At 39.1% G+C, this 27,736-nt stretch overlaps 1 protein-coding gene across 2 annotated transcripts in view; it reads right to left on the bottom strand.

Moving 5' to 3' along the window:
• Positions 1–1,079: 1,079 nt before the first annotated feature.
• LOC117325366 overlaps positions 1,080–27,736 on the bottom strand; it is a 202,530-nt gene continuing 175,873 nt past the window's right edge. Inside the window, exons 14-16 of one of the 2 annotated variants that reach the window (XM_033881531.1) lie at positions 16,537–16,846; positions 10,784–10,956; positions 1,080–5,289 (exon numbers count right to left, since the gene is read on the bottom strand). In XM_033881531.1, the coding sequence (XP_033737422.1) occupies positions 5,170–5,289; positions 10,784–10,956; positions 16,537–16,846 (603 nt within the window). In that variant the 3' untranslated portion in view covers positions 1,080–5,169. The remainder of the gene's footprint in view (positions 5,290–10,783; positions 10,957–16,536; positions 16,847–27,736) is intronic. The other variant, XM_033881532.1, reaches the window with a different exon arrangement.

The following is a 27,736-nucleotide window of genomic DNA, read 5'->3' on the forward strand; positions in this document are numbered from 1 at the left end:
ATTAAGGATATATGCTACCTTACACATTACATTTTTGGTCTGTGGTAGTTATCTCCATTAAGGTAAATGTATGTTTCAAAATATCCCTTCACTTTGTGTTAGAATTAATGCCATGATCGAGACATTTCACACTTTGGGAATATCCCTTCACTTTGAGTTAGAATTAATGCCATGATAGAGACATTTCACACTTTACAAACTTTAGTCCAGTTATTCAGGGTATACCTTTGTCATTGATACTTCCTTCCTGTTGTGTCATTATTTGTACTGGAGTTAAATAATGATACATAAAGAGAACTCTTTTGGAATGGAGACAGAGAGTGTAAGGTAGCATACAGCCTTAAATATGTACAGAGTAAGATACAGGTAGCACAAATCATTATAATGATGATCACATTCTTAATTAACAAGGTTCTACTTCAAAACTTCGACTCACTTCAATTCTCTCTACGCTCCTTTGTTACTTACACAAGTAGACACAAACTCCACTTTCTCTTTATGCAATCCTGATCTCTCTTTACACAATCTTAACTTTCTCTTTACATAATTCTGATGTCCTCTTTACACAGAATCATGGGTACATATTCTTCTACTGTAAGTTTCTAAAAAAATATTTTTTTAATGCGCAAGAACAAAAAATCAAGGTACACTACTTAATATGATGATAATCTGTATTATATAAATGTACGAGGTATGGATTCTGTCCAGTGGACACAAGGGAAATCTTTAGACATACAGTTTATAGAGGATTATTAGAATCAAAAAAGTTTCCTTTTGAATTTATTACATGTAGCTGTCATTATTAGCAGAACAAACAACAAGAGGCCCAATAGGCTTGTATTGCTCACCTGGTTCTACAGCAACTCTGAAGTTGATCTAGGTCATTTATGTAGATACCATGCTGATTACCACTTCATTCAAATATCAGAAAAATCATTCTTTTAAGGTGTAAGAATCTTTGCTTTTGAACAGACATCGTTTTAAGATTATAGCTTATTTGACCCCTGTGATCTTGAATGTATGTCAAGGTAATTTATTTCCACAAAGTCACCCCAGCATGCTACATGCCTAATATCAACTCCCTGGGCCTCTTGGTTATTATGAAGTTATTAAAATATTTTAGCCCATTTGACCCCTGTAATCTTGAATGCAGGTCAAGGTCATTCATTTAAACAAACTTTATAGCCCTTTACTCAAGCATACTACTGGCCCAATATCAACTCCCTGGACCTCTTGGTTATTGAGAAGTCGGTATTAAGATTTTAGCTATTTTGACCCATGTGACCTTGAATATAAGTTGAGGTCATTCATGTGATAAAACTTGGTAGCCCTTCACAACAGCATGTACCCAATATCAACTCCCTGAGCCTCTTGGTTATTGAGAAGAAGTCGTTTAAAGAGTTTAGCCTTTTTCACTCCTGTGACATTGAATGCAGGTCAAGGTCATTCATTTGAACACTGTTAGTAGCCTTTCAACCCAGTATGCCACAGGACCAATATCAGGTCTCTGTGCCTCACGGTTATTGAGGAGAAGCTGTTAAAATGGACGGCTGGAGGGACAACGGACGCCACACCCGGTATAAGCTTACTTGTCCTTCAGACAGGTGAGGGAATAGTACTGGAGAGGATCATCAAACCAGCTGTAAAAAACATCATTACCTTGACCCAATCAGATCAAAAACAAATCGCCATTGACTTCCGTTGTTAATAATACATCAGGAAACAGAATCTACAGGCTGTGGTCAGGACGGGGATTTCAAAAGGACAGGTAGGGGATTTCAAAAGGACAGGTAGGGGATTTCAAAAGGACAGATTGGAGATTTCAAAAGGTCAGGTAGGGAATTTAAAAAAGACAGGATGGGGATTTCAAAAAGTCAGGTAGGGAATTAATTTTAAAGGACAGGATGGTGATTTTGTAAGGTCAGGTAGGGGGTTCAAAATGACAGGTAGGATATTTCAAAATGTCAGGTATGGGATGCCTATAAAAGCCAGGTATGGGATTTCAATGTTCAATGTTTATTCAACTTTATGGCTAATAAGGCCAGGTATGGGATTCAAAAATATAAGGTATATGATTCCAAAAGGTCAAGTATGGGATTCCAAAAGGCCAAATTAGGGTTTCCAAAATGTCAGGTATGGTATGGGATTTCAAATGGTAAGACAAAGGTAAGGAATATGGTACACATTTTTAACATGAAAACTGGATTTAATGTACCTCAACAAGTAATGAAGACTTCTACAAGAGGTCAACTACTCATCCTGACTTTCTGATTCCTGTGTACAAACAAATACATTGTTCAATACCTCTTCATAATAAAAATACAGAAGATGTACTTCAGAATTCTTGTTGAATATGACAGGACATAATCTATACTTGTTTTATCTCTAGTAATAAAGTTTGTATTATATCATTAGATGGTAGGTTTTGTAGATCCAGTAAACCACTAGTAAAATCAGTAGTAATAACCTTTACACTCAGCTTTCTTACAATCGTCTGTAAACAACAATTTGAGAGAACTCTGGTACTCTAGAATCAACATCAGTTCTGTAGTCTTAATAAGTTGATCACATGTTTAATCAAACAAAATAAGAATAAACTCAAAAGTTGTCTAATTACAATTTGGAATACCTGGTAGTTTTGCAAAAAAAAAATAAATAAATAAAAGATAAAATCAAATAAGGAAACATCTACATCGCAGTCATAATGCATATCAAAATACAATGTATAATAAATACAAACACCAGTGTAGCTATACCTGGTATAATAGGACTTACAACATTCAGCTACTCAACAACCATATATATAAGGGCACAAACCTTCACAGTCAGATAATACAGGCCTACTGTAACATCTTATAATATACTCAACTTTCATTCCTGGAAGAATTTGTAATACTAATTAGCAAATAACAACATTGCATTCCGTGTCGTCGTGGTAACAACACACACTCTGTAACAATGATACAAAATCATACCATTCCAGTCTTAAGTTGAAAGGTCAAGGTTGGTTGCCATGGAGAGGAGTGAGAGGTCACTGAAGTAACAACAGTTGTAACATGGTAACTATATGGTAACTATATGGTAACTATATGGTAACTATATGGTAACTATGGAATGGTATGCAGTATAGAAATAAAGTTTACAATTCTGTACATAAAACATACAGCTAACATACATTTGTGATGGCCCCATCTGTTTTTGATTTGTAATATACTCAATAGTCAACACTATACACATTTATATATGTTCATCAATATCTCTAAATACATGTCACTTACCAGGTAGATACATGTCTTACACCATTACTTAGCAACATTATGAGGATCATACCCAATTGAAAAAAAAGTCATATATAAATAGCAAAACTGTTGGTTTGAAAAATGTCTCACTTTTCAATTTGAATTAACTAGGTTTCATCAGACAATATAACTGTTGTGTCTGTGGTAGGAGGGGACGTCTGGACAGAACTTAGGGATAATAATCAGGGCCAAGACTTGCACAAGTGGCCATTGCTGGTATGAGTGGTTAACATAACCAGTCAGTGGTCAACATGCCTGATCAGTGGTCAACATACCTGATCAGTGGTCAACATACCCGATCAATGGTCAACATACCTGATCAGTGGTCAACATACCTGTTCAGTGGTCAACATACCTGATCAGTGGTCAACATGCCTGATCAATGGTCAACATACCTGATCAGTGGTCAACATACCTGTTCAGTGGTCAACATATCCGATCAGTGGTCAACATACCTGATCAGTGGTCAACATACCTGTTCAGTGGTCAACATATCCGATCAGTGGTCAACATACCTGTTCAGTGGTTAACATAACCAGTCAGTGGTCAACATGCCTGATCAGTGGTCAACATACCTGATCAGTGGTCAACATACCTGTTCAGTGGTCAACATATCCGATCAGTGGTCAACATACCTGATCAATGGTCAACATACCTGATCAGTGGTCAACATACCTGTTCAGTGGTCAACATACCCGATCAGTGGTCAACATACCTGATCAGTGGTCAACATACCTGATCAATGGTCAACATACCTGATCAGTGGTCAACATACCTGATCAGTGGTCAACATGCCTGATCAGAGGTCAACGCTGAAGTTCAGCAGTCAATTTGTTACTGTGGTCAATATCAGTGACAAGAATCTTCATTACATATGCAAATACTATGTAGATACTGTTGCTGTCTTCATATGGTCAACACCTCTAGAAGATACCTTTAGATAGTAACATTGTATATTGACCTTCAGTAGTTAGATCGTGAAGGTGGTTGGATTATTACTAAGAGGACTGGTCTATCACTTCAGTCAAAACAGTTAATTATTGACCAAGAGTATCCCTTTCCTCAGCCTCCGTGCATGGCACCTGATCATTACTGTGGAGGCAAGAACGGGCATCTACAGGTCTAAAAGAAAACAACGCATAATCAGGCCGGGGGCATCTAAAGAGCAAATCACTGTAATAAATTAAATCTCAATTTGCTTTCAAATAATCACAGACAAGAAAAATGTGGAAAAATTGAAAAATATTTCATGTACAATGAGCAATAATGATTACATATGGGTTTTTAACGAGCATGGACCATTTTCAAATCTTCATAAAATCTCCTTCATTCAATTATACAACCTCAATTGAACTATTAAAATGGGAATCTATACAGTAATGAAAGAACAATGAATCAAAATAACAAGGTCAAGGACATAGATCTTAAGGTCAATCAATATCGCTGCATATGTCAGTTTCTGTATTAACTCTAACACCACCTGTAACCACGGTAACGTCCATCTGCCACGTGGCTGACAACATTGTGGCCTTGTATATTTCAAGGTGTGCCACACACTATATTTTTCTACCAAAAATTGCATTGGAAATATGAAATATAACTGACCATTCAATAATAGTGTTATATAAAACGGTTAGGGTAACTCACCAATCAACAACAGTGTTACATAATATATTTTGGTTCAACCACCACAAAGTCTGTGCCGGCAGACTCGTAGAGTTTCTGAGGTTTCACTGACTGGTCAGTAATATGTCCCCTTCTTCCTCTTTGTACAACTGACTGACCAGTCAACAAATATTGTTTTCATTCATTATCTGGTCAGTCAACAGTTTATTCTTTACTGACCAGTCAGTGACTGTGAGTATCTCCGTCACGTATGAGCATACTTGTAAGCTGAGTAATTTTTGGCATCTTGGACACTTTTTATTGCCATAGTGGTTTTAATAGCAACGTCAACACTCTGCTCAAACCGGAAAGTGCACTCACTGCCCTGAAAAGGAGAAAACAGGATTATTCTAATTGAAAGAATCCTTATATATACAGCCCATACCCAGGGGTCACAAAAATTCCTAGGATTAAATCTATACATATTAATGCTGATAAAATATGCATTACTTTGAATTAGAAAATTGTCCAATTATATTTAGTGAACCAATTGTATATATATATAAATTAATATACTTCTCTGTTGAGGATCACCTTAGTTTGAAATCCCAATGATAGTGCAGATAGTCTATTTTCCTTCTATTCTACATTGTATTTTGGGCAAATATGTTTCTTTAAGCTTTCTAAATCGTCCTGTGTCGGTATGTTCTTAACAACATGTGACCAACTAGTGCTTTTAGGGGGTGGTACTAGTGTAAAGTATATGTATGTAATTTCTAGTGGGTGATACTAGCGTAAAGTATATGTAACTTTTAGTGGGTGGTACAAGCGTAAAGTATTATAACTTTTAGTGGTTGATACTAGCGTAAAGTATATGTAACTTCTAGTGGGTGATACTAGTGTAAAGTATATGTAACTTCTAGTGGGTGATACTAGAGTAAAGTATATGTAACTTCTAGTGGGTGATACTAGCGTAAAGTATATGTAACTTTTAGTGGGTGGTTTACAAGCGTAAAGTATTATAACTTTTAGTGGTTGATACTAGCGTAAAGTATATGTAACTTTTAGTGGGTGGTACAAGCGTAAAGTATATGTAACTTTTAGTGGGTGATACTAGCGTAAAGTATATGTAACTTCTAGTGGGTGATACTAGTGTAAAGTATATGTAACTTCTAGTGGGTGATACTAGCGTAAAGTATATGTAACTTCTAGTGGGTGATACTAGCGTAAAGTATATGTAACTTTTAGTGGGTGGTTTACAAGCGTAAAGTATTATAACTTTTAGTGGTTGATACTAGCGTAAAGTATATGTAACTTTTAGTGGGTGGTACAAGCGTAAAGTATTATAACTTTTAGTGGTTGATACTAGCGTAAAGTATATGTAACTTTTAGTGGGTGATACTAGTGTAAAGTATATGTAATTTATAGTGTGTGGTAATAATGTCAAGTATATGTAATTTATAGTGGGTGATACTAGTGTAAAGTATATATAACTTCTAGTGGGTGATACTAGCCTAAAGCATCTTTAAGGAGTAATCTTTTAAGTTACAATTCTACATCCCCATTTTCCATATCATAGGCTCTGATCCTTTCTCGCTGATTTAGGCTACTTTTTTTTTACAATTAATTTAATGGATGTTGGACCCTCACAATCTGGTTATACTTTATGTCAGAAGTCATGTAACAAACTTTGATGGCAAACAACAGTAAGATAGACAGCAAAGATGAACTAAATCTACCCAGGGGTTCTTAACTTATCTTATACACAAGTTTATCACAGACAGAATCACACATGCACGTAGTCGCATACACACACAGAACCACACATGCACGGAGTCACATACACACAGAACCACATATGCACAGAATCACATACACACACAGAATCACACATGCACAGAATCGTATACACACACACAGTATCACACTTGCACAGAATCAAATACACACAGAATCACACATGCACAGAATCACATACACACACAGAATCACACATGCACAGAACCACACATGAACAGAATCACATACACATAGAATCACACATGCACAGAATCACACATGCACGGAATGACATACACACAGAATCACAAATGCACAGAATCACATACACACACAGAATCACACATGCACAGAATCACGCACGGAGAGAATCACCCATGCACAGAATCGCATACACACACAGAATCACACATGCACGGAATCACATACACACAGAATCACACATGCACAGAATCACATACACATACAGAATCACACATGCACAGAATCGCATACATACAGAGAATCACACATGCACAGAATCACACACAGAATCACACATGCACAGAATCACATACACACACAGAATCACACATGCACAGAATCACATACACACACAGAATCACACATGCACAGAATCACACATGCACGGATTCACACACAGAGAGAATCACACATGCACAGAATCGCATACATACAGGGAATCACACATGCACAGAATCACACACGGAATCACACATGCACAGAATCACATACACACACGGAATCACACATGAACAGAATCACACACACACACAGAATCACACATGCACAGAATCACATACACACACAGAATCACACATGCACAGAATCACACACGGAGAGAATCACACATGCACAGAATCGCATACATACAGGGAATCACACATGCACAGAATCACACACGGAATCACACATGCACAGAATCACATACACACACAGAATCACACATGCATAGAATCACACATGTACAGAATCACACATGCACAGAATCACATACACACTCAGAATCACATATGCACAGAATCACATACACACTGAGAATCACATATGCACAGAATCACACACACACAGAATCACACATGCACAGAATCACACATGCACAGAATCACACATGCACAGAATCACATACACACACAGAATCACACATGCACAGAATCACATACACACTCAGAATCACATATGCACAGAATCACACACACACAGAATCACACATGCACAGAATCACACATGCACGGAATCACACACACACACACACAGAATCACACATGCACAGTATCACACATGACAGAATCACATACACACACAGAATCACACATGCACAGAATCACACACACAGAGAATCACACATGCACAGAATCACATACACACACAGAATCACACATGCACAGAATCGCACATGCACAGAATCACACACAGAGAGAATCACACATGCACAGAATCACACATGCACAGAATCACAGTCAGGTTTGTGTAATAGACAGGTGTAAGCTAAGTCAGGTTTGTGTAATAGACAGGTGTCAGCTAAGTCAGGTTTGAGTAATAGACAGGTGTCAGCTAAGTCAGGTATGTGTAATAGACAGGTGTAAGCTAAGTCAGGTTTGTGTAATAAACAGGTGTAAGATAAGTCAGGTTTGTGTAATAGACACAGGTGTAAGCTAAGTCAGGTATCTATAATAGACAGGTGTAAGCTAAGTCAGGTTTGTGTAATAGACAGGTGTAAGATAAGTCAGGTTTGTGTAATAGACAGGTGTCAGCTAAGTCAGGTATCTATAATAGACAGGTGTAAGCTAAGTCAGGTTTGTGTAATAGACAGGTGTCAGCTAAGTCAGGTATCTATAATAGACAGGTGTAAGCTAAGTCAGGTTTTTGTAATAGACAGGTGTAAGATAAGTCAGGTTTGTGTAATAGACAGGTGTAAGATAAGTCAGGTTTGTGTAATAGACAGGTGTCAGCTAAGTCACGTTTGTGTAATAGACAGGTGTAAGATAAGTCAGGTTTGTGTAATAGACAGGTGTAAGATAAGTCAGGTATCTATAATAGACAGGTGTAAGATAAGTCAGGTATCTATAATAGACAGGTGTAAGCTAAGTCAGGTATCTATAATAGACAGGTGTAAGCTAAGTCAGGTCTGTGTAATAGACAGGTGTAAGATAAGTCAGGTTTGTGTAATAGACAGGCGTCAGCTAAGTCAGGTTTGAGGTATTGACAGGTGTAAGATAAGTCAGGTTTGAGGTATTGACAGGTGTCAGCTTAGTCAGGTTTGAGGTATTGACAGGTGTCAGCTAAGTCAGGTTTGTGGTATTGACAGGTGTCAGCTCAGTCAGGTTTGAGGTATTGACAGGTGTCAGCTCAGTCAGGTTTGAGGTATTGACAGGTGGCAGCTTAGTCAGGTTTGAGGTATTGACATATGTCAGCTCAGTCAGGTTTGAGGTATTGACAGGTGTCAGCTTAGTCAGGTTTGAGGTATTGACAGGTGTCAGCTTAGTCAGGTTTGAGGTATTGACATGTGTCAGCTAAGTCAGGTTTGAGGTATTGACATGTGTCAGCTAAGTCAGGTTTGAGGTATTGAAAGGTGTTGCTACCCCAGGAATATAGACAGATGTCTGTTATAAAAGATCATAGTATTTGTAGATATATGTTTGCAGATAATACATAAATAAAGTATATACTATGTCTGGCTTCTAAAAGAAAAACCATATTTTGGAAATTAAAGCAAAAACTCACATCAGCAGCATAACTTCACATTTACAGCAATATAACCATCAGCACTAGACACCAGGCAGCTGGATACACAGTTACCAGTACCAAACAGAAAGGAGGGACATGATGAGGGACAGGGGACAGGGACACAGGAACATTAACATAGAGGAACGGGGAAGGACATAGGGATAGGGACATGGGCTGGGAGGGAGATGGGCTGGGAGGGAGATAGGCATTGAGTGATGTGGGAGGGAAACAGTTTTTGGTTAAGTGTACAGTTGAAATATGGGTTGAGGGATAAAGCCGATTTCTAGTTTCCTGAGTTGAAGTAGAGGGAAATAGGCATAGATTGATTGAAACCAGAAACTTGCTATATATCCCTCAACCCCATACTTAAACTGTTTTTCATAGCAATACAAACCTGAGAGATAAAAATATTAAAATGCTTGTAACAAATGTCATTTAGATGGCAATATAACTAGAATTAAAATCTACCATCAATGATGCTTAAATTTCATTTCTAAAATTTCACAAGAATAACTGCATGAGGGGGCAGGGAGGGAGAGATGGGTGAAAGGAACACAGGGAAGGAGAGATGGACATGGCCAAGGAGAGAGGGACATGGACAGGGAGGGAGGGATGGTTGATAGGAACACAGGAAGGGAGAAAGGGACATGGGGAGGGAGGGGGATGGGTGAAAGGAACACAGGGAAGGAGAGAGGGACTTGGCCAAGGAGAGAGGGACATGGGGAGGGAGGGGGGATGGGTGATAGGAACACAGGGAGGGAGAAAGGGACATGGGGAGGGAGGGGGGATGGGTGATAGGAACACAGGAAGGGAGAGAGGGACTTGGCCAAGGAGAGAGGGACATGGACAGGGAGGGGGGATGGGTGATAGGAACACAGGGAGGGAGAGAGGGACATGGCCAAGGAGAGAGGGACATGGGGAGGGAGGGAGGGATGGGTGATAGAAGCACAGGGAGGGAGAGAGGGACATGGGAGACAAGGGAGGAAGGGACATGGGCAAGGCCACAAAGAGAGACATGGAAGAGAGGGATGTGGAGAAAGGGACCCAGGAGGGGTGATGTTTTGGGCAGTCTTTTGGGGATATTGGGAGTTTTCTCATGGATATCTTTATTTCAAAGGAGAATAATGAATTTTGTAATTACATTTGACAGAATGTTTTTTTTTTCAAGTAACAAAGAGCTGGGTTCAGTGATCTAAGATCTTTATGTGGTTCTGATACTGTGTGTACCCAGTCTTCCAACATTCTTCCCATCCCTGCAACTATTGCGCGATACCCCATGCACACAGAGGGTACTATGTCCACCAGCTTTCATGCTTTGTAGTGTGCTGGGATATTGTGTCATCCTAGTAACCATAGCAACCGTCAAAACCTACCCCGTCCTCGGACAGCTGGTCGTCGGAGAAACACTCACGACAGCCTCGCCAGCTCAGCAAACAGGACTTGGCCTGGGGCGACTCCGATGTGATCACCGTGAAGTCGAACACTTTAGTGGTGCTGGGGGTGGGGGTGTGCCCTGGAACGGGGGACGAACGCACTTCTAATGCATCTGTAACAGAGGGGGCGGTGCTAAGCTCTACTCACTCACAGGTCATTGGTCAGCTGGTGCTCTGGGGTCAAAGTTATATAGGAGATACCTGAGGTCAATGATAGACTTACAGCCAATCTCAGGACAGATGTAATCTATAGTTACAGCATCAGAAGAGCTGTATCTTCTGAAAACTGACTGTCTGTGTGACCTTAGGAGAAAGAAATGTCAATGTATCCAGCATAGATATATTTTGGGAAAAGGTATAGAGACATTGATAGATATACTACATAGATGTGGGAGTATAAGGTGGGTGTGTGAACGTGTGGGTCAGTGCAGGTGATGTTTAGGATGATATCATTCCTATTTGGAAGTGTTGGGGCTCTTGAGGATAATCAATCAGTAGGGATGTTAAGATAGGAGATAAGGCTTTATTCAAGGAATTAGTTTGTGATGTGGGGAGAGAAATGGAAAGTGGGAGTGGGTATGTGGGGATGTGTTTGTGATGTGGGAAGGGAAATGGAAAGTGGGAGTGGGTATGTGGGGATGTGTTTGTGATATAGAGAGTTGATGTGTTAGTGGGGTGGGGATGTATTTGTGATGTAGAGAGTTGATGTGTTAGTGGGGTGGGTATGTGGGGATGTATTTGTAATGTAGAGAGTTGATGTGTTAGTGGGGTGGGGATGTGGGGATGTGTTTGTGATGTAGAGAGTTGATGTGTTAGTGGGGTGGGTATGTGGGGATGTATTTGTGATGTAGAGAGTTGATGTGTTAGTGGGGTGGGGATGTGGGGATGTATTTGTGATGTAGAGAGTTGATGTGTTAGTGGGGTGGGGATGTGTTTGTGATGTAGAGAGTTGATGTGTTAGTGGGGTGGGGATGTGTTTGTGATGTAGAGAGTTGATGTGTTAGTGGGGTGGGGATGTGTCTGTGATGTAGAGAGTTGATGTGTTAGTGGGGTGGGGATGTGTTTGTGATGTAGAGAGTTGATGTGTTAGTGGGGTGGGTATGTGGGGATGTGTTTGTGATGTAGAGAGTTGATGTGTTAGTGGGGTGGGGATGTGTCTGTGATGTAGAGAGTTGATGTGTTAGTGGGGTGGGGATGTGTTTGTGATGTAGAGAGTTGATGTGTTAGTGGGGTGGGATGTGTTTGTGATGTAGAGAGTTGATGTGTTAGTGGGGTGGGGATGTGTTTGTGATGTAGAGAGTTGATGTGTTAGTGGGGTGGGGATGTGGGGATGTATTTGTGATGTAGAGAGTTGATGTGTTAGTGGGTAGGGTATGTGGGGATGTGTTTGTGATGTAGAGAGTTGATGTGTTAGTGGGGTGGGGATGTATTTGTGATGTAGAGAGTTGATGTGTGTTTGTGGGTGGTATTGGGGTTTGTTTGTGTGTAAGTTTTTTTGGGGGGGATTGTTTTGGTGTTGGTTTGTGTTTGTGGGATTAGTTTTTTTTTTTATGTTTTTTTTTGGGTGGGGATGTGGGTTTGTTTATGTAAATTGATTTTTTGGGGGTTCTTTTTTTTTTTCTTTGTTTTGTTTTTTTGGGTTTTTTTTTTCTTTTCTTTTGTGGGGGTTTTTTCTTTTTTTTGTTCTTGGGGTTTTTTTTTTTCTTTTGTTGGGGCTGTTTGTAATTTTTTGTTTTTTGATGTAGGACTTGCGGTAGTGGGGTTTTTTTTTGTTTCGTTTATTTTTATTTTTTATTTTATTTGTTGTTCTCTGGTTGGGGGTTTTTTATTTCGCTTTTTTTCTTTGGGGGTTTGTTTTTTATTCTTGTTTTCTGGGTGGGTGTTTTTTTCTTGTGTTTTTTTCTTTTTTTTTTTTTTTCTTTTTTTTTTCTTCCCTTTTCTTTTTTCTTTTTTTTTTTTCTTTTTTTCTTTTTTTTTTTCTTTTTCCCTTTTCTTTTTTCTTTTTTTTTTTTCCCCTTTTTTTTTTTCTTTTCCCCTTTTTTTTTTTTTTGGTTTTGTTTTTGGGGGTTGTTTGTGATGTAGAGAGTTGATGTGTTAGTGGGGTGGGGATGTGTTTGTGATGTAGAGAGTTGATGTGTTAGTGGGGTGGGATGTGTTTGTGATGTAGAGAGTTGATGTGTTAGTGGGGTGGGATGTGTCTGTGATGTAGAGAGTTGATGTGTTGTGGGGATGTGTTTGTGATGTAGAGAGTTGATGTGTTAGTGGGGTGGGTATGCGGGTATGTGTTTGTGATGTAGAGAGTTGATGTGTTAGTGGGGATGTGTTTGTGATGTAGAGAGTTGATGTGTTAGTGGGTGGGTATGTGGGGATGTGTTTGTGATGTAGAGAGTTGATGTGTTAGTGGGGTGGGTATGTGGGGATGTGTTTGTGATGTAGAGAGTTGATGTGTTAGTGGGTGGGGATGTGTTTGTGATGTAGAGAGTTGATGTGTTAGTGGGGTGGGGATGTGGGGATGTGTTTGTGTGTGCGGTTGATGTGTTAGTGGGTGGGTATGTGGGGATGTGTTTGTGATGTAGAGAGTTGATGTGTTAGTGGGTAGGGTGTGGGGTGTGTTTGTGCTGTAGAGGTTGACTGTGTTGTGGGGTGGTCTGTGGGGCTGTGTTTGTGCTGTGGTAGTGTGTTAGTGGATGGGTCTGTTGGGGATGTGTTTGTGTTCGGTTGATGTGTTAGTGGGGTGGGTATGTGGGGCTGTGTTTTGTGCTGTCGAGCGTTTTGTGTTTGGGGTGGGTTGTGGGGCTGTGTTTGTGTGTTTGGCGTGCTGTGTTTTGGGTGTAGGTTGGTGTTCATGTGGGGCTGGGACGTTTGTGCTGTAGCAGACGTTGATGTGTTCGTTGGTGGGGTTTGTGGTGATGTTGTTTGTGCATGTAGCGCGTTGCTGTGTTTGTGGGGTGGGATGTGGGGTGGTGGGTTTTGGGTGTCGAAGTTGCTGTTTTCGTGGGGTGGTCGTGATTGGGGTGTGTTTGTGATGTCGCGCGTTGCTGTGTTTCGTGGGATGGGGTGTTTGGTGTAGTTGAGTTGTTGTGGGGGGTCTAGTGGGGATGTGTTTTGTGTGCAGCGTTGTGTGTTTTGGGGTGGTCTGTGGGGATGTGTTTGTGATGTAGCGCGTTGCTGTGTTGTGGGTTGGGCTGTGGTGTGTTTTCTGCTGTCGACGCGTTGATGTGTTGTGGGTGGGTCTGTCGGGCTGTGTTTGTGAGTCGCGAGTTGCATGTGTTTGTGGGGTGGGGCTGTTTTGTGCTGTCGCGCGTTGCTGTGGTTGGTGGTCTTGGGTATGTGGGGGTGTGTTTGTGCTGTCGCGCGTTGCTGTGTTAGTGGGGTGGGTTGTGGGATTGTTTGTGTGTAGAGCGTTGTGTGTTGTGGGGTGTGGGGGTTTGTGATGTAGAGAGTTGATGTGTTAGTGGGGTGGGTTTGTGGGTATGTGTTTGTGATGTAGAGAGTTGATGTGTTAGTGGGGTGGGAATGTGTTTGTGATGTAGAGAGTTGATGTGTTAGTGGGGTGGGTATGTAGGGATGTGTTTGTGATGTAGAGAGTTGATGTGTTAGTGGGGTGGGGATGTGTTTGTGATGTAGAGAGTTGATGTGTTAGTGGGGTGGGTATGTGGGGATGTGTTTGTGATGTGGGAGTGTGTGAAATTATATTCAGTTAATTTGACATGTTGAGTACTTTTATTTATAAAAGCTCAGCATAAAAACAAGGTAATATAAAATTCACAAGGTTACATAGCACCAGCGAGACCTCCAACCCTTCAATGGCAAAGCCACAAGAAATAAAATAAATATGCAACTTAGTGTGAAAGCAACAAATATGATTAAAAAATAGTTTGTGTATCACCTTGACATAAAAATAAACAGACCATGATCACTGCCATGTAAGAAGCCTAATACTCATTAGAATCACAGCTTTGTTATATCATCAATCTGGCTCAATAGGATGTATGTTTTTGTGTAGTAAGATAAAACGTTTGAGTGACCATGGTCTGGTTATTGGCTGGTGTACTTTATAACAGGATAACCACCACGACATGTACTTACATCATCCTTGAAAAGTAAAGCCTTCAATTAAAATTACATCAGCGATGTTATACATGTGATACAGTCTAAACTCAACTTTCATCACACACACAAATATATTTCAGAAAAGACAGGTTTTCAGATTGCATACCAAAAAGTAGTACAATTGGAAAGTTTGTTACTAAAAAACCAAAGTGGGAATTCAACATAATGTACATATATTCTATCTGATATAAATGCATTTATAGTTAATAAATCATTTCAGATCAGTGAAAAACACAAAGCTGAGGCCTGAATGTCCTTGAACATCAGGTAGAAGGAAGACTCAGGCCAGAAGTTCTCACCAAGGAAACATGTCACATCACCATCACCAAGGAAACATGTCACATCACCATCACCAAGGAAACATGTCACATCACCATCTCCAAGGAAACATGTCACATCACCATCTCCAAGGAAACATGTCACATCACCATCACCAAGGAAACATGTCACATCACCATCACCAAGGAAACATGTCACATCACCATCACCAAGGAAACATGTCATATCACCATCACCAAGGAAACATGTCACATCACCATCACCAAGGAAACATATCACATCACCATCACCAAGGAAACGTGTCACATCACTATCACCAAGGAATCATGTCATATCACCACCACCAAGGAAACATGTTACATCACCACCACCAAGGAAACATGTTACATCACCATCACCAAGGAGGAAACATGTCACATCACCATCACCAAGGAAACATGTCATATCACCATCACCAAGGAAACATGTCACATCACCATCACCAAGGAAACATGTCACATCACCATCACCAAGGAAACATGTCATATCACTATCACCAAGGAAACGTGTCACATCACCATCACCATCACCAAGGAAACATGTCACATCACCATCACCAAGGAAACATGTCACATCACCATCACCAAGGAAACATGTCATATCACCATCACCAAGGAAACATGTCACATCACCATCACCAAGGAAACATGTCACATCACCAAGGAAACGTCACATCACCATCACCAAGGAAACATGTCACATCACCATCTCCAAGGAAACATGTCATATCACCATCACCAAGGAAACATGTCACATCACCATCACCAAGGAAACATATCACCATCACCAAGGAAACATGTCATATCACCATCACCAAGGAAACATGTCACATCACCAAGGAAACATGTCACATCACCATCACCAAGGAAACATGTCATATCACCATCACCAAGGAAACATGTCATATCACTATCACCAAGGAAACATGTTACATCACCATCACCAAGGAAACATATCACATCACCATGGAAACATGTCACATCACCAAGGAGGAAACATGTCACATCACTATCTCCATGGAAACATGTCATATCACTATCACCAAGGAAACATGTCACATCACCATCACCAAGGAAACATGTCATATCACTATCACCAAGGAAACATGTTACATCACCATCACCAAGGAAACATATCACATCACCATGGAAACATGTCATATCCTTATCGCTAAGGAACATGTCAAAACATCATCACCAAGGAAACATATCACATGACAAATGACAAGGGTCAAGTCACTTGACCACCAACAAGGTACTCACCAGAAAATGTGGGAAGAGGAGAGGAGCTGAACTGGGTTTCCATGTCTGCACTTTGTTCCTCTTGGGCGGTGAGGAGAGGTTTGCTGTACGAGGTGCGAGTGTGGCCGTTGCGCGTGTTGGCGGTTGACGAGTTAGATGAGTGGTAGTTAGAGTTAATTGAGTCATTGTTGTTATGACTACCAGCTCTGTAACCTTGACCTTGCCTTTTTTTTCTTAAAAAATGGACAAAACCATGTTTCCAAGGTGAGCATTTTATAGAGACTTTTTTGTTTTCTGAGTTGTTAGCTTTTGATGTCTTTTCATGAGAATTCTGAAACAAAGAAAAAGAAAGGTTTGTAAAATTATACAAAATTATATAAATCTTGCAATCTGGATTTTTGATATTTTTCAAGCTTAACACACTCTCCCCAAACAGCCGTGATTATGCATATGTCATCCATGTCAGTCATACAACATACATCTATAGCAAATCATGTTTGTCTCACATTTTGCTGTACATTAATCTATACAGCAGACTACCAAAGATGGACTGTTTAGGTTAAATAATTAATATTCAAACATGAATAGGTCTCCACGACTAGGTGTGGCACTGAAGTCTTCTGTAATACTACCTCTAATTTAGAGAAACATGGACACCACCTGGATGCATGTTAGAGTGCCAACTACAAAAAAAATCCTATGTCATACTGACTCACCATAAAACCTCTGTACAGAGAACAAACATTATACGGACTCACCATAAAACCTCTATACAGAGAACACACATTATACACTCACCATAAAACCTCTGTACAGAGAACAAACATTATACGGACTCACCATAAAACCTCTATACAGAGAACACACATTATACTGACTCACCATAAAACCTCTGTACAGAGAACAAACATTATACGGACTCACCATAAAACCTCTATACAGAGAACACACATTATACTGACTCACCATAAAACCTCTGTACAGAGAACACACATTATGCACTCACCATAAAACCTCTATACAGAGAACACACATTATACTGACTCACCATAAAGACCTCTGTACAGAGAACACACATTATACAGACTCACCATAAAACCTCTGTACAGAGAACACACATTAAACTGACTAACCATAAAGACCTCTGTACAGCGAACACACATTATACTGACTCACCATAAAGACCTCTGTACATAGAACACACATTATACTGACTCACCATATAACCTTTATACAGAGAACAAACATTATACACTCACTGTAAAAACCTTTATACAGAAAACACACATCATACACTCACTGTAAAAACCTTTATACAGAGAACGAACATTATACACTTACTGTAAAAACCTTTATACAGAGAACACACATTATACACTCACTGTAAAAACCTTTATATAGAGAACACACATTATACAGACTCACTATAAAGATCTCTGTACAAAGAACACATTATACACTCACCATAAAGACCTCTGTACAGAGAACACACATTATACTGACTCACTATAAATACCTCTGTACAGAGAACACACATTATACTGGCTCACTATAAATACCTTTATACAGAGAACATACATTATACACTCACCATAAAGACCTCTGTACAGAGAACACATTATACTGTCTCACCATAAATACCTCTGTACAGAGAACACACATTATACTGACTCACCATAAATACCTCTGTACAGGGAACACACATTATACTGACTCACTATAAATACCCCTGTACAGGGAACACACATTATACTGACTCACTATAAAACCTCTGTACAGGGAACACACATTATACTGACTCACCATAAAGACCTCTATACAGAGAACACACATCATACACTCACCATAAATACAACTGTACAGAGAACACATTATACTGATTCACTATAAAACCTCTGTACAGAGAACACACATTATACTGATTCACCATAACGACCTCTGTACAGAGAACACACATTATACTGACTCACCATAAAGACCTCTGTACAGCGAACACACATTATACTGACTCACCATAAAGACCTTTGTACAGAGAACACACATTATACTGACTCACCATAAAGACCTCTGTACAGAGAACACACATTATACTGACTCACCATAAATACCTTTGTACAGGGAACACACATTATACAGTCACCATAAAGACCTCTGTACATAGAACACACATTATACTGACAGAGAACACATAGTATTTTCTATGTGATTTAACTGACTACTACAAGGGAAAGTAACTCCCTAGTGAGTAGGAGACAACACAAACATTGAAGAAGAACACATGGACTGATGAGAGGAAGGACAACACAAACAAGCCTACACCACCAGCTCCTAGGGTGTCACATGCATGTGCTTGTCTATTTACAGCATGCAATCAACAGATCTATATAAAACATGGATTACGTTTGACTGAATTTTATCTGAACAATATCTGTTTAAACTAACATTATCTAATAAAATGACCTGTTAAACCATCTAGTTTTGTTTTTGTTTGTTAAAAGTTCCTTTTTTCATTGTTTCCGAACAAGAAGATTATAATTCAGGCCCCCAAACATTGGTGTGCGGTGGCAAAAGTAAACAAGATGCTCGTAGTGATTTCCAATGAGTACTTTCTGTTGTTGTTATTCCATCATTTATAAACCTATAGTCTTTTCATTCAGTTATTTTCTTATATACTTTTCACTTTCCGAAGGAATAATCTGAGGCGGCACTGGTATGATTCATATATACTTACAACACAGGTTTACTTAGTAAAGCAGTGACCTGTCAAAAAGGCGAAAAGGCCCCGCAATGTTTCTGACCTTAACTGGAATGATATGTGTGACCTGTGACCCTTTTACCTTGACAGTGGATTCCAAATTCTATTCTCATTAACAGTGTTCATGATCTTAGCCTTAGGAATTTTTCAAACCCCTATTACATATCTACACATCACAGTATATCACCATGTGAAATTTCAGAAATCTTTATTCTGAAATAATTTCCAGAAACTAAAGTGCTCATGGATGGACACCAGGAATACTTTAGCACACCTTTTGTGTAAAATAAACAGATCAACAATGAGCAAAGAAACATAAACTGAAAAGAAATAACAAAAGGCCAAAGGGCCTGCACGGTCACCTGAGTATATCTGGGGCTGCTGAGACCTGTCACCTGAGTATATCTGGGGCTGCTGAGACCTGACATAGATACACCCCACATCCTCATCAGTAAAAGTATAGGTGATCTGTATCATCTGGTATAGCTTTCCAAAAGTTAATTACATACATGGCCTTTTGTCTCTTTACTTTGACCAAAATGACCTCTATGGTGGAATCAGATGCTGTAGAAGTTAATGGTAGGATACTATGTTGTGCATATTTGGTAAGTCTGTCATCGATTTGTACAAAAGCTTTTGATTTCAAAAGTTTTAATCTTCAATGGTTTTGAGAATTCAGGCAATTATCTGACTTATTGTTTCAATATGGATATTACAGAGTTTTCTCAGCCAATCAGATTAACTCTATATGTATGATACATGTAAGTGTATCACAGCAAATGAGTCATATTCTAGATGCCTGTCACTTTAAATCTTTTTAAAATTTTGGTATATTTCATACAAATATGTATATATCTATTGGCAGGATCAGCAGATTGGCATTAAGTGGATATGGTGAAGTAATGGAATCCAAGCAATTTGAAGTCTTGAAGAGGTGGTGTGATTTTGTCTGGTTTACCAATTACTTCTCTGGCTGGGTGGCTTACTTTGTTTTCCTCTACAGTTTGTACTATACTCCACAGGTCCTAGCGTATCATAAACACTGTTGTGTATCTGTTAGGGAATGGGTTTTTTTCAAGATGGCAGACCAAGATGATCATAGAAGGTAATTACACTCTGACTGAGCTAAGTACAAAGCATAACTCAAAAATGCAGTTTAGTTCACAACAACTGTGAATTCTTCGCAAAGTTACTTTCACTATTTTCAAATTTGACATCGAGGCGTGTTTTGCCTCTATTTTTTGCTCATATTGAATTATCAAAACAGACAAATGTTTATCTTCATTGTCAGTCTCCCTGATAACATCCATCTTTAAGCAATATGATGGTTATGTTCACAGCTCTGTAATATTTACAAAAACAAAGGAAAAGGCTTACAGATTGGCCTTCCAGTAGCAAGTGATACATTTTGATGACATCTACTACCAGTACCCCAAAGGAGTACCTGATAATTCATATAGATTTTGTGCATCTTTGTCCATGCAAAGAAGGATCTTGCAAAACTTTGCTTTTAACAGGTTCAGTTGTTTTAAACAGGAAGTTTAAAATGCCTACAATTTAGGATAGACATACGACAACGGACAAAAGGTGTTTGTGATAGGTCACTCGAGTAACCTTAAAATCGTAAGACAACTGTATTTATAATGATTCACAAACTATGATGGTCATTCATTCAGCTAGAAATAGAAAGGAGACTTCAGATGACAAAACAATACGAGGATTTTCACAAGGTGTACTAGTGCATGGATGAGGTAATGTTTAGATACTTATATCGGTGAGGTCTCTAGTGACAAACCTGTAACTGAAGGGAAATCATAGAGGTGTCAAATCATATGGTAATAACGAGTATTAGTATATGTTAATGGACAGATAGTAAATGATATCTCATTCCAACTGAAATGTCTAGATTCTCCTCAATGTCCCCTTGTTTACATCTGTCTAAATGTCACTATAGTAACCAGTCTCCTTGGTTACATTGTGCTTAGTTACCATGGTTACATTACATCATGTCTAAAGTAACCTTGGTTACAGTGCATCTAGTTACTATGATAACATTGTGCCAACTTAACTTGGTTAAGTTTTGTGTACAGTAACCATGGTTATGTAGTGCCTAGTTACTATATGCTTAAGGCTCCTGTTACCTGTTATATTGACAATTACTATACCAGTGTACTTATTTGTAACCGTTACCAAGGTTACAATATATCTAATGTAACCATGGTATTGGTTACCTTGGTAATGTCCTGTCTATGTCAGAAGGGACAGGAGAAGCAGACACTAAGAGTGCGATCTACTATACCGTCAGAGTCAGGCCAGCATACAACAGAGTTCTTGTGAAAGTGGCAGTGGTGTCAGCATTTCCCATCCTTACATGTATTCAGCTGTTCTTAATCTTAATATCATTCCATGTACATTCTGTTGGCTGTTTTTACATATAACATCACTCCCCAAACTTGAATAGGACATTAAACAGTTTGTATTTGTAACTACCCCTCTATAACAGGACTCTGATGTACCTACACCTCTAACAGGACTCTGATGTACCTACACCTCTATAACAGGAGTTTGATGTACCTACACCTCTATAACAGGAGTATGATGTACCTACACCTCTATAACAGGAGTTTGATGTACCTACACCTCTATAACAGGAGTTTGATGTACCTACACCTCTATAACAGGAGTTTGATGTACCTACACCTCTATAACAGGAGTTTGATGTACCTACACCTCTATAACAGGAGTTTGATGTACCTACACCTCTATAACAGGAGTTTGATGTACCTACACCTCTAACAGGAGTTTGATGTACCTACACCACTATAACAGGAGTTTGATGTACCTACACCTCTATAACAGGAGTTTGATGTACCTACACCTCTATAACAGGAGTTTGATGTACCTACACCTCTATAACAGGAGTTTGATGTACCTACACCTCTATAACAGGAGTCTGATGTACCTACACCTCTATAACAGGAGTTTGATGTACCTACACCTCTATAACAGGAGTTTGATGTACCTACACCACTATAACAGGAGTTTGATGTACCTACACCTCTATAACAGGAGTTTGATGTACCTACACCTCTATAACAGGAGTTTGATGTACCTACACCTCTATAACAGGAGTTTGATGTACCTACACCTCTATAACAGGAGTTTGATGTACCTACACCTCTATAACAGGAGTTTGATGTACCTACACCTCTATAACAGGAGTTTGATGTACCTACACCTCTATAACAGGAGTTTGATGTACCTACACCTCTATAACAGGAGTTTGATGTACCTACACCACTATAACAGGAGTTTGATGTACCTACACCTCTATAACAGGAGTTTGATGTACCTACACCTCTATAACAGGAGTTTGATGTACCTACACCTCTATAACAGGAGTTTGATGTACCTACACCTCTATAACAGGAGTTTGATGTACCTACACCTCTATAACAGGAGTTTGATGTACCTACACCTCTATAACAGGAGTTTGATGTACCTACACCTCTATAACAGGAGTTTGATGTACCTACACCTCTATAACAGGAGTTTGATGTACCTACACCTCTATAACAGGAGTTTGATGTACCTACACCTCTATAACAGGAGTTTGATGTACCTACACCTCTATAACAGGAGTTTGATGTACCTACACCTCTATAACAGGAGTTTGATGTACCTACACCTCTATAACAGGAGTTTGATGTACCTACACCTCTATAACAGGAGTTTGATGTACCTACACCTCTATAACAGGAGTTTGATGTACCTACACCTCTATAACAGGAGTTTGATGTACCTACACCTCTATAACAGGAGTTTGATGTACCTACACCTCTATAACAGGAGTTTGATGTACCTACACCTCTATAAAAGGAGTCTGATGTACCTACACCTCTATAACAGGAGTTTGATGTACCTACACCTCTATAACAGGAGTTTGATGTACCTACACCTCTATAACAGGAGTTTGATGTACCTACACCTCTATAACAGGAGTTTGATGTACCTACACCTCTATAACAGGAGTTTGATGTACCTACACCTCTATAACAGGAGTTTGATGTACCTACACCTCTATAACAGGAGTTTGATGTACCTACACCTCTATAACAGGAGTTTGATGTACCTACACCTCTATAACAGGAGTCTGATGTACCTACACCTCTATAACAGGAGTTTGATGTACCTACACCTCTATAACAGGAGTTTGATGTACCTACACCTCTATAACAGGAGTTTGATGTACCTACACCTCTATAACAGGAGTTTGATGTACCTACACCTCTATAACAGGAGTTTGATGTACCTACACCTCTATAACAGGAGTTTGATGTACCTACACCTCTATAACAGGAGTTTGATGTACCTACACCTCTATAACAGGAGTTTGATGTACCTACACCTCTATAACAGGAGTTTGATGTACCTACACCTCTATAACAGGAGTTTGATGTACCTACACCTCTATAACAGGAGTTTGATGTACCTACACCTCTATAACAGGAGTTTGATGTACCTACACCTCTATAACAGGAGTTTGATGTACCTACACCTCTATAACAGGAGTTTGATGTACCTACACCACTATAACAGGAGTTTGATGTACCTACACCTCTATAACAGGAGTTTGATGTACCTACACCTCTATAACAGGAGTTTGATGTACCTACACCTCTATAACAGGAGTTTGATGTACCTACACCTCTATAACAGGAGTTTGATGTACCTACACCTCTATAACAGGAGTTTGATGTACCTACACCTCTATAACAGGAGTTTGATGTACCTACACCTCTATAACAGGAGTTTGATGTACCTACACCTCTATAACAGGAGTTTGATGTACCTACACCTCTATAACAGGAGTTTGATGTACCTACACCTCTATAACAGGAGTTTGATGTACCTACACCTCTATAACAGGAGTTTGATGTACCTACACCTCTATAACAGGAGTTTGATGTACCTACACCTCTATAACAGGAGTTTGATGTACCTACACCTCTATAACAGGAGTTTGATGTACCTACACCTCTATAACAGGAGTTTGATGTACCTACACCTCTATAACAGGAGTTTGATGTACCTACACCTCTATAACAGGAGTTTGATGTACCTACACCTTATAACAGGAGTTTGATGTACCTACACCTCTATAACAGGAGTTTGATGTACCTACACCTCTATAACAGGAGTTTGATGTACCTACACCTCTATAACAGGAGTTTGATGTACCTACACCTCTATAACAGGAGTTTGATGTACCTACACCTCTATAACAGGAGTCTGATGTACCTACACCTCTATAACAGGAGTTTGATGTACCTACACCTCTATAACAGGAGTTTGATGTACCTACACCTCTATAACAGGAGTTTGATGTACCTACACCTCTATAACAGGAGTTTGATGTACCTACACCTCTATAACAGGAGTTTGATGTACCTACACCTCTATAACAGGAGTTTGATGTACCTACACCTCTATAACAGGAGTTTGATGTACCTACACCTCTATAACAGGAGTCTGATGTACCTACACCTCTATAACAGGAGTTTGATGTACCTACACCTCTATAACAGGAGTTTGATGTACCTACACCTCTATAACAGGAGTTTGATGTACCTACACCTCTATAACAGGAGTTTGATGTACCTACACCTCTATAACAGGAGTCTGATGTACCTACACCTCTATAACAGGAGTTTGATGTACCTACACCACTATAACAGGAGTTTGATGTACCTACACCTCTATAACAGGAGTTTGATGTACCTACACCTCTATAACAGGAGTCTGATGTACCTACACCTCTATAACAGGAGTTTGATGTACCTACACCTCTATAACAGGAGTTTGATGTACCTACAACTCTATAACAGGAGTTTGATGTACCTACACCTCTATAACAGGACTCTGATGTACCTACACCTCTATAACAGGAGTTTGATGTACCTACACCTCTATAACAGGAGTTTGATGTACCTACACCACTATAACAGGAGTTTGATGTACCTACATCTCTATAACAGGAGTTTGATGTACCTACACCTCTATAACAGGAGTTTGATGTACCTACACTTCTATAACAGGAGTTTGATGTACCTACACCTCTATAACAGGAGTTTGATGTACCTACACCTCTATAACAGGAGTTTGATGTACCTACACCTCTATAACAGGAGTCTGATGTACCTACACCTCTATAACAGGAGTTTGATGTACCTACACCTCTATAACAGGAGTTTGATGTACCTACACCTCTATAACAGGAGTTTGATGTACCTACACCTCTATAACAGGAGTTTGATGTACCTACACCTCTATAACAGGACTCTGATGTACCTACACCTCTATAAAAGGAGTCTGATGTACCTACACCTCTATAACAGGAGTTTGATGTACCTACACCTCTATAACAGGAGTTTGATGTACCTACACCTCTATAACAGGAGTTTGATGTACCTACACCTCTATAACAGGAGTTTGATGTACCTACACCTCTATAACAGGAGTTTGATGTACCTACACCTCTATAAAAGGAGTCTGATGTACCTACACCTCTATAACAGGAGTTTGATGTACCTACACCTCTATAACAGGACTCTGATGTACCTACACCTATATAACAGGAGTTTGATGTACCTACACCTCTATAACAGGAGTTTGATGTACCTACACCTCTATAACAGGAGTTTGATGTACCTACACCTCTATAACAGGAGTTTGATGTACCTACACCTCTAACAGGAGTTTGATGTACCTACACCTCTATAACAGGAGTTTGATGTACCTACACCTCTATAACAGGAGTTTGATGTACCTACACCTCTATAAAAGGAGTCTGATGTACCTACACCTCTATAACAGGAGTTTGATGTACCTACACCTCTATAACAGGAGTTTGATGTACCTACACCTCTATAACAGGAGTTTGATGTACCTACACCTCTATAACAGGAGTTTGATGTACCTACACCTCTATAACAGGAGTTTGATGTACCTACACCTCTAACAGGAGTTTGATGTACCTACACCTGTATAACAGGAGTTTGATGTACCTACACCTCTATAAAAGGAGTTTGATGTACCTACACCTCTATAACAGGAGTTTGATGTACCTACACCTCTATAAAAGGAGTCTGATGTACCTACACCTCTATAACAGGAGTTTGATGTACCTACACCTCTATAACAGGACTCTGATGTACTAACAGGAGTTTGATGTACCTACACCTCTAACAGGAGATTGATGTACCTACACCTCTATAACAGGAGTTTGATGTACCTACACCTCTATAACAGGACTCTGATGTACCTACACCTCTATAAAAGGAGTCTGATGTACCTACACCTCTATAACAGGAGTTTGATGTACCTACACCTCTATAACAGGAGTTTGATGTACCTACACCTCTATAACAGGAGTTTGATGTACCTACACCTCTATAACAGGAGTTTGATGTACCTACACCTCTATAACAGGACTCTGATGTACCTACACCTCCAACAGGACTCTGATGTACCTACACCAGTTTTTTTTTTGGTTCAATTACCTGGAAAAATATACATTGAGAGCTATTTGATATTGATGTAGCAATAATTAAATTTTGAATAAGATTAATTACAACATAATTATCTCATGTTATTATCATACATTTGATGAACAAATTCAACTTTTTCTCAAAAGAAAAAAAAAGATGAAAATACTGACAGATTAGAAAAGAGAAGAATATATGTTTTATATATGCTCACATAAGGGAAAAGAGAAAATCCCATTTATAAATGATATCAGCTAAAGTGATTTTTATTTTGGGATTACATGCAAACTTTTTTTAAATGGAGTATATAAATATGCCCAATTTAAACAGGAATATCAGTTATCCCTCTCAGAGTTTATCATGCACAGTCCCAAGAGAACAATTAACCCAGAGGACAGCTTTATATCACATTATAGACACTAAGGTTCATCAGAAATGGCTCCAGAGTAAATATTTGTAGAAATGAGACTTGCATGATACATTTTAAACCATTCCACTTTCATTGATTTAGAATGAGCATCATGCAGGAGACTTTTAGAGACTGAACTCCATGGTCACTTTCACAAACAAGATAGGAAATACAAAAGATGCAGTAATAGAGTTGCAAGTTTTACCTCCTCATTGTGTTACCAAGGGAACGAGATCAAAAAGCCATGGGCTGCTGATTCAAATAAAGAAAACATAAAAATAATAATGAAGATGTGTCACAACTAGTTATCACCCTTTTATAAATTATGTAGTTCTACACTTCTAGACCCTTCCTTTAATGGTATAATTCTACACTACAGTTACCTCCCCTTAATGATATAGTAAATATATATATTCATAGTATAGTATTATATATTTATAGTATAATATTACAAATAATCTCCCCTTACTGATGTAGTTCTACACTACTAGTTATCTCCCCTTAATGGTG

The sequence above is a fragment of the Pecten maximus genome, chromosome 4, assembly GCF_902652985.1.
Source record: "Pecten maximus chromosome 4, xPecMax1.1, whole genome shotgun sequence".
Lineage (NCBI taxonomy): Eukaryota > Metazoa > Mollusca > Bivalvia > Pectinida > Pectinidae > Pecten > Pecten maximus.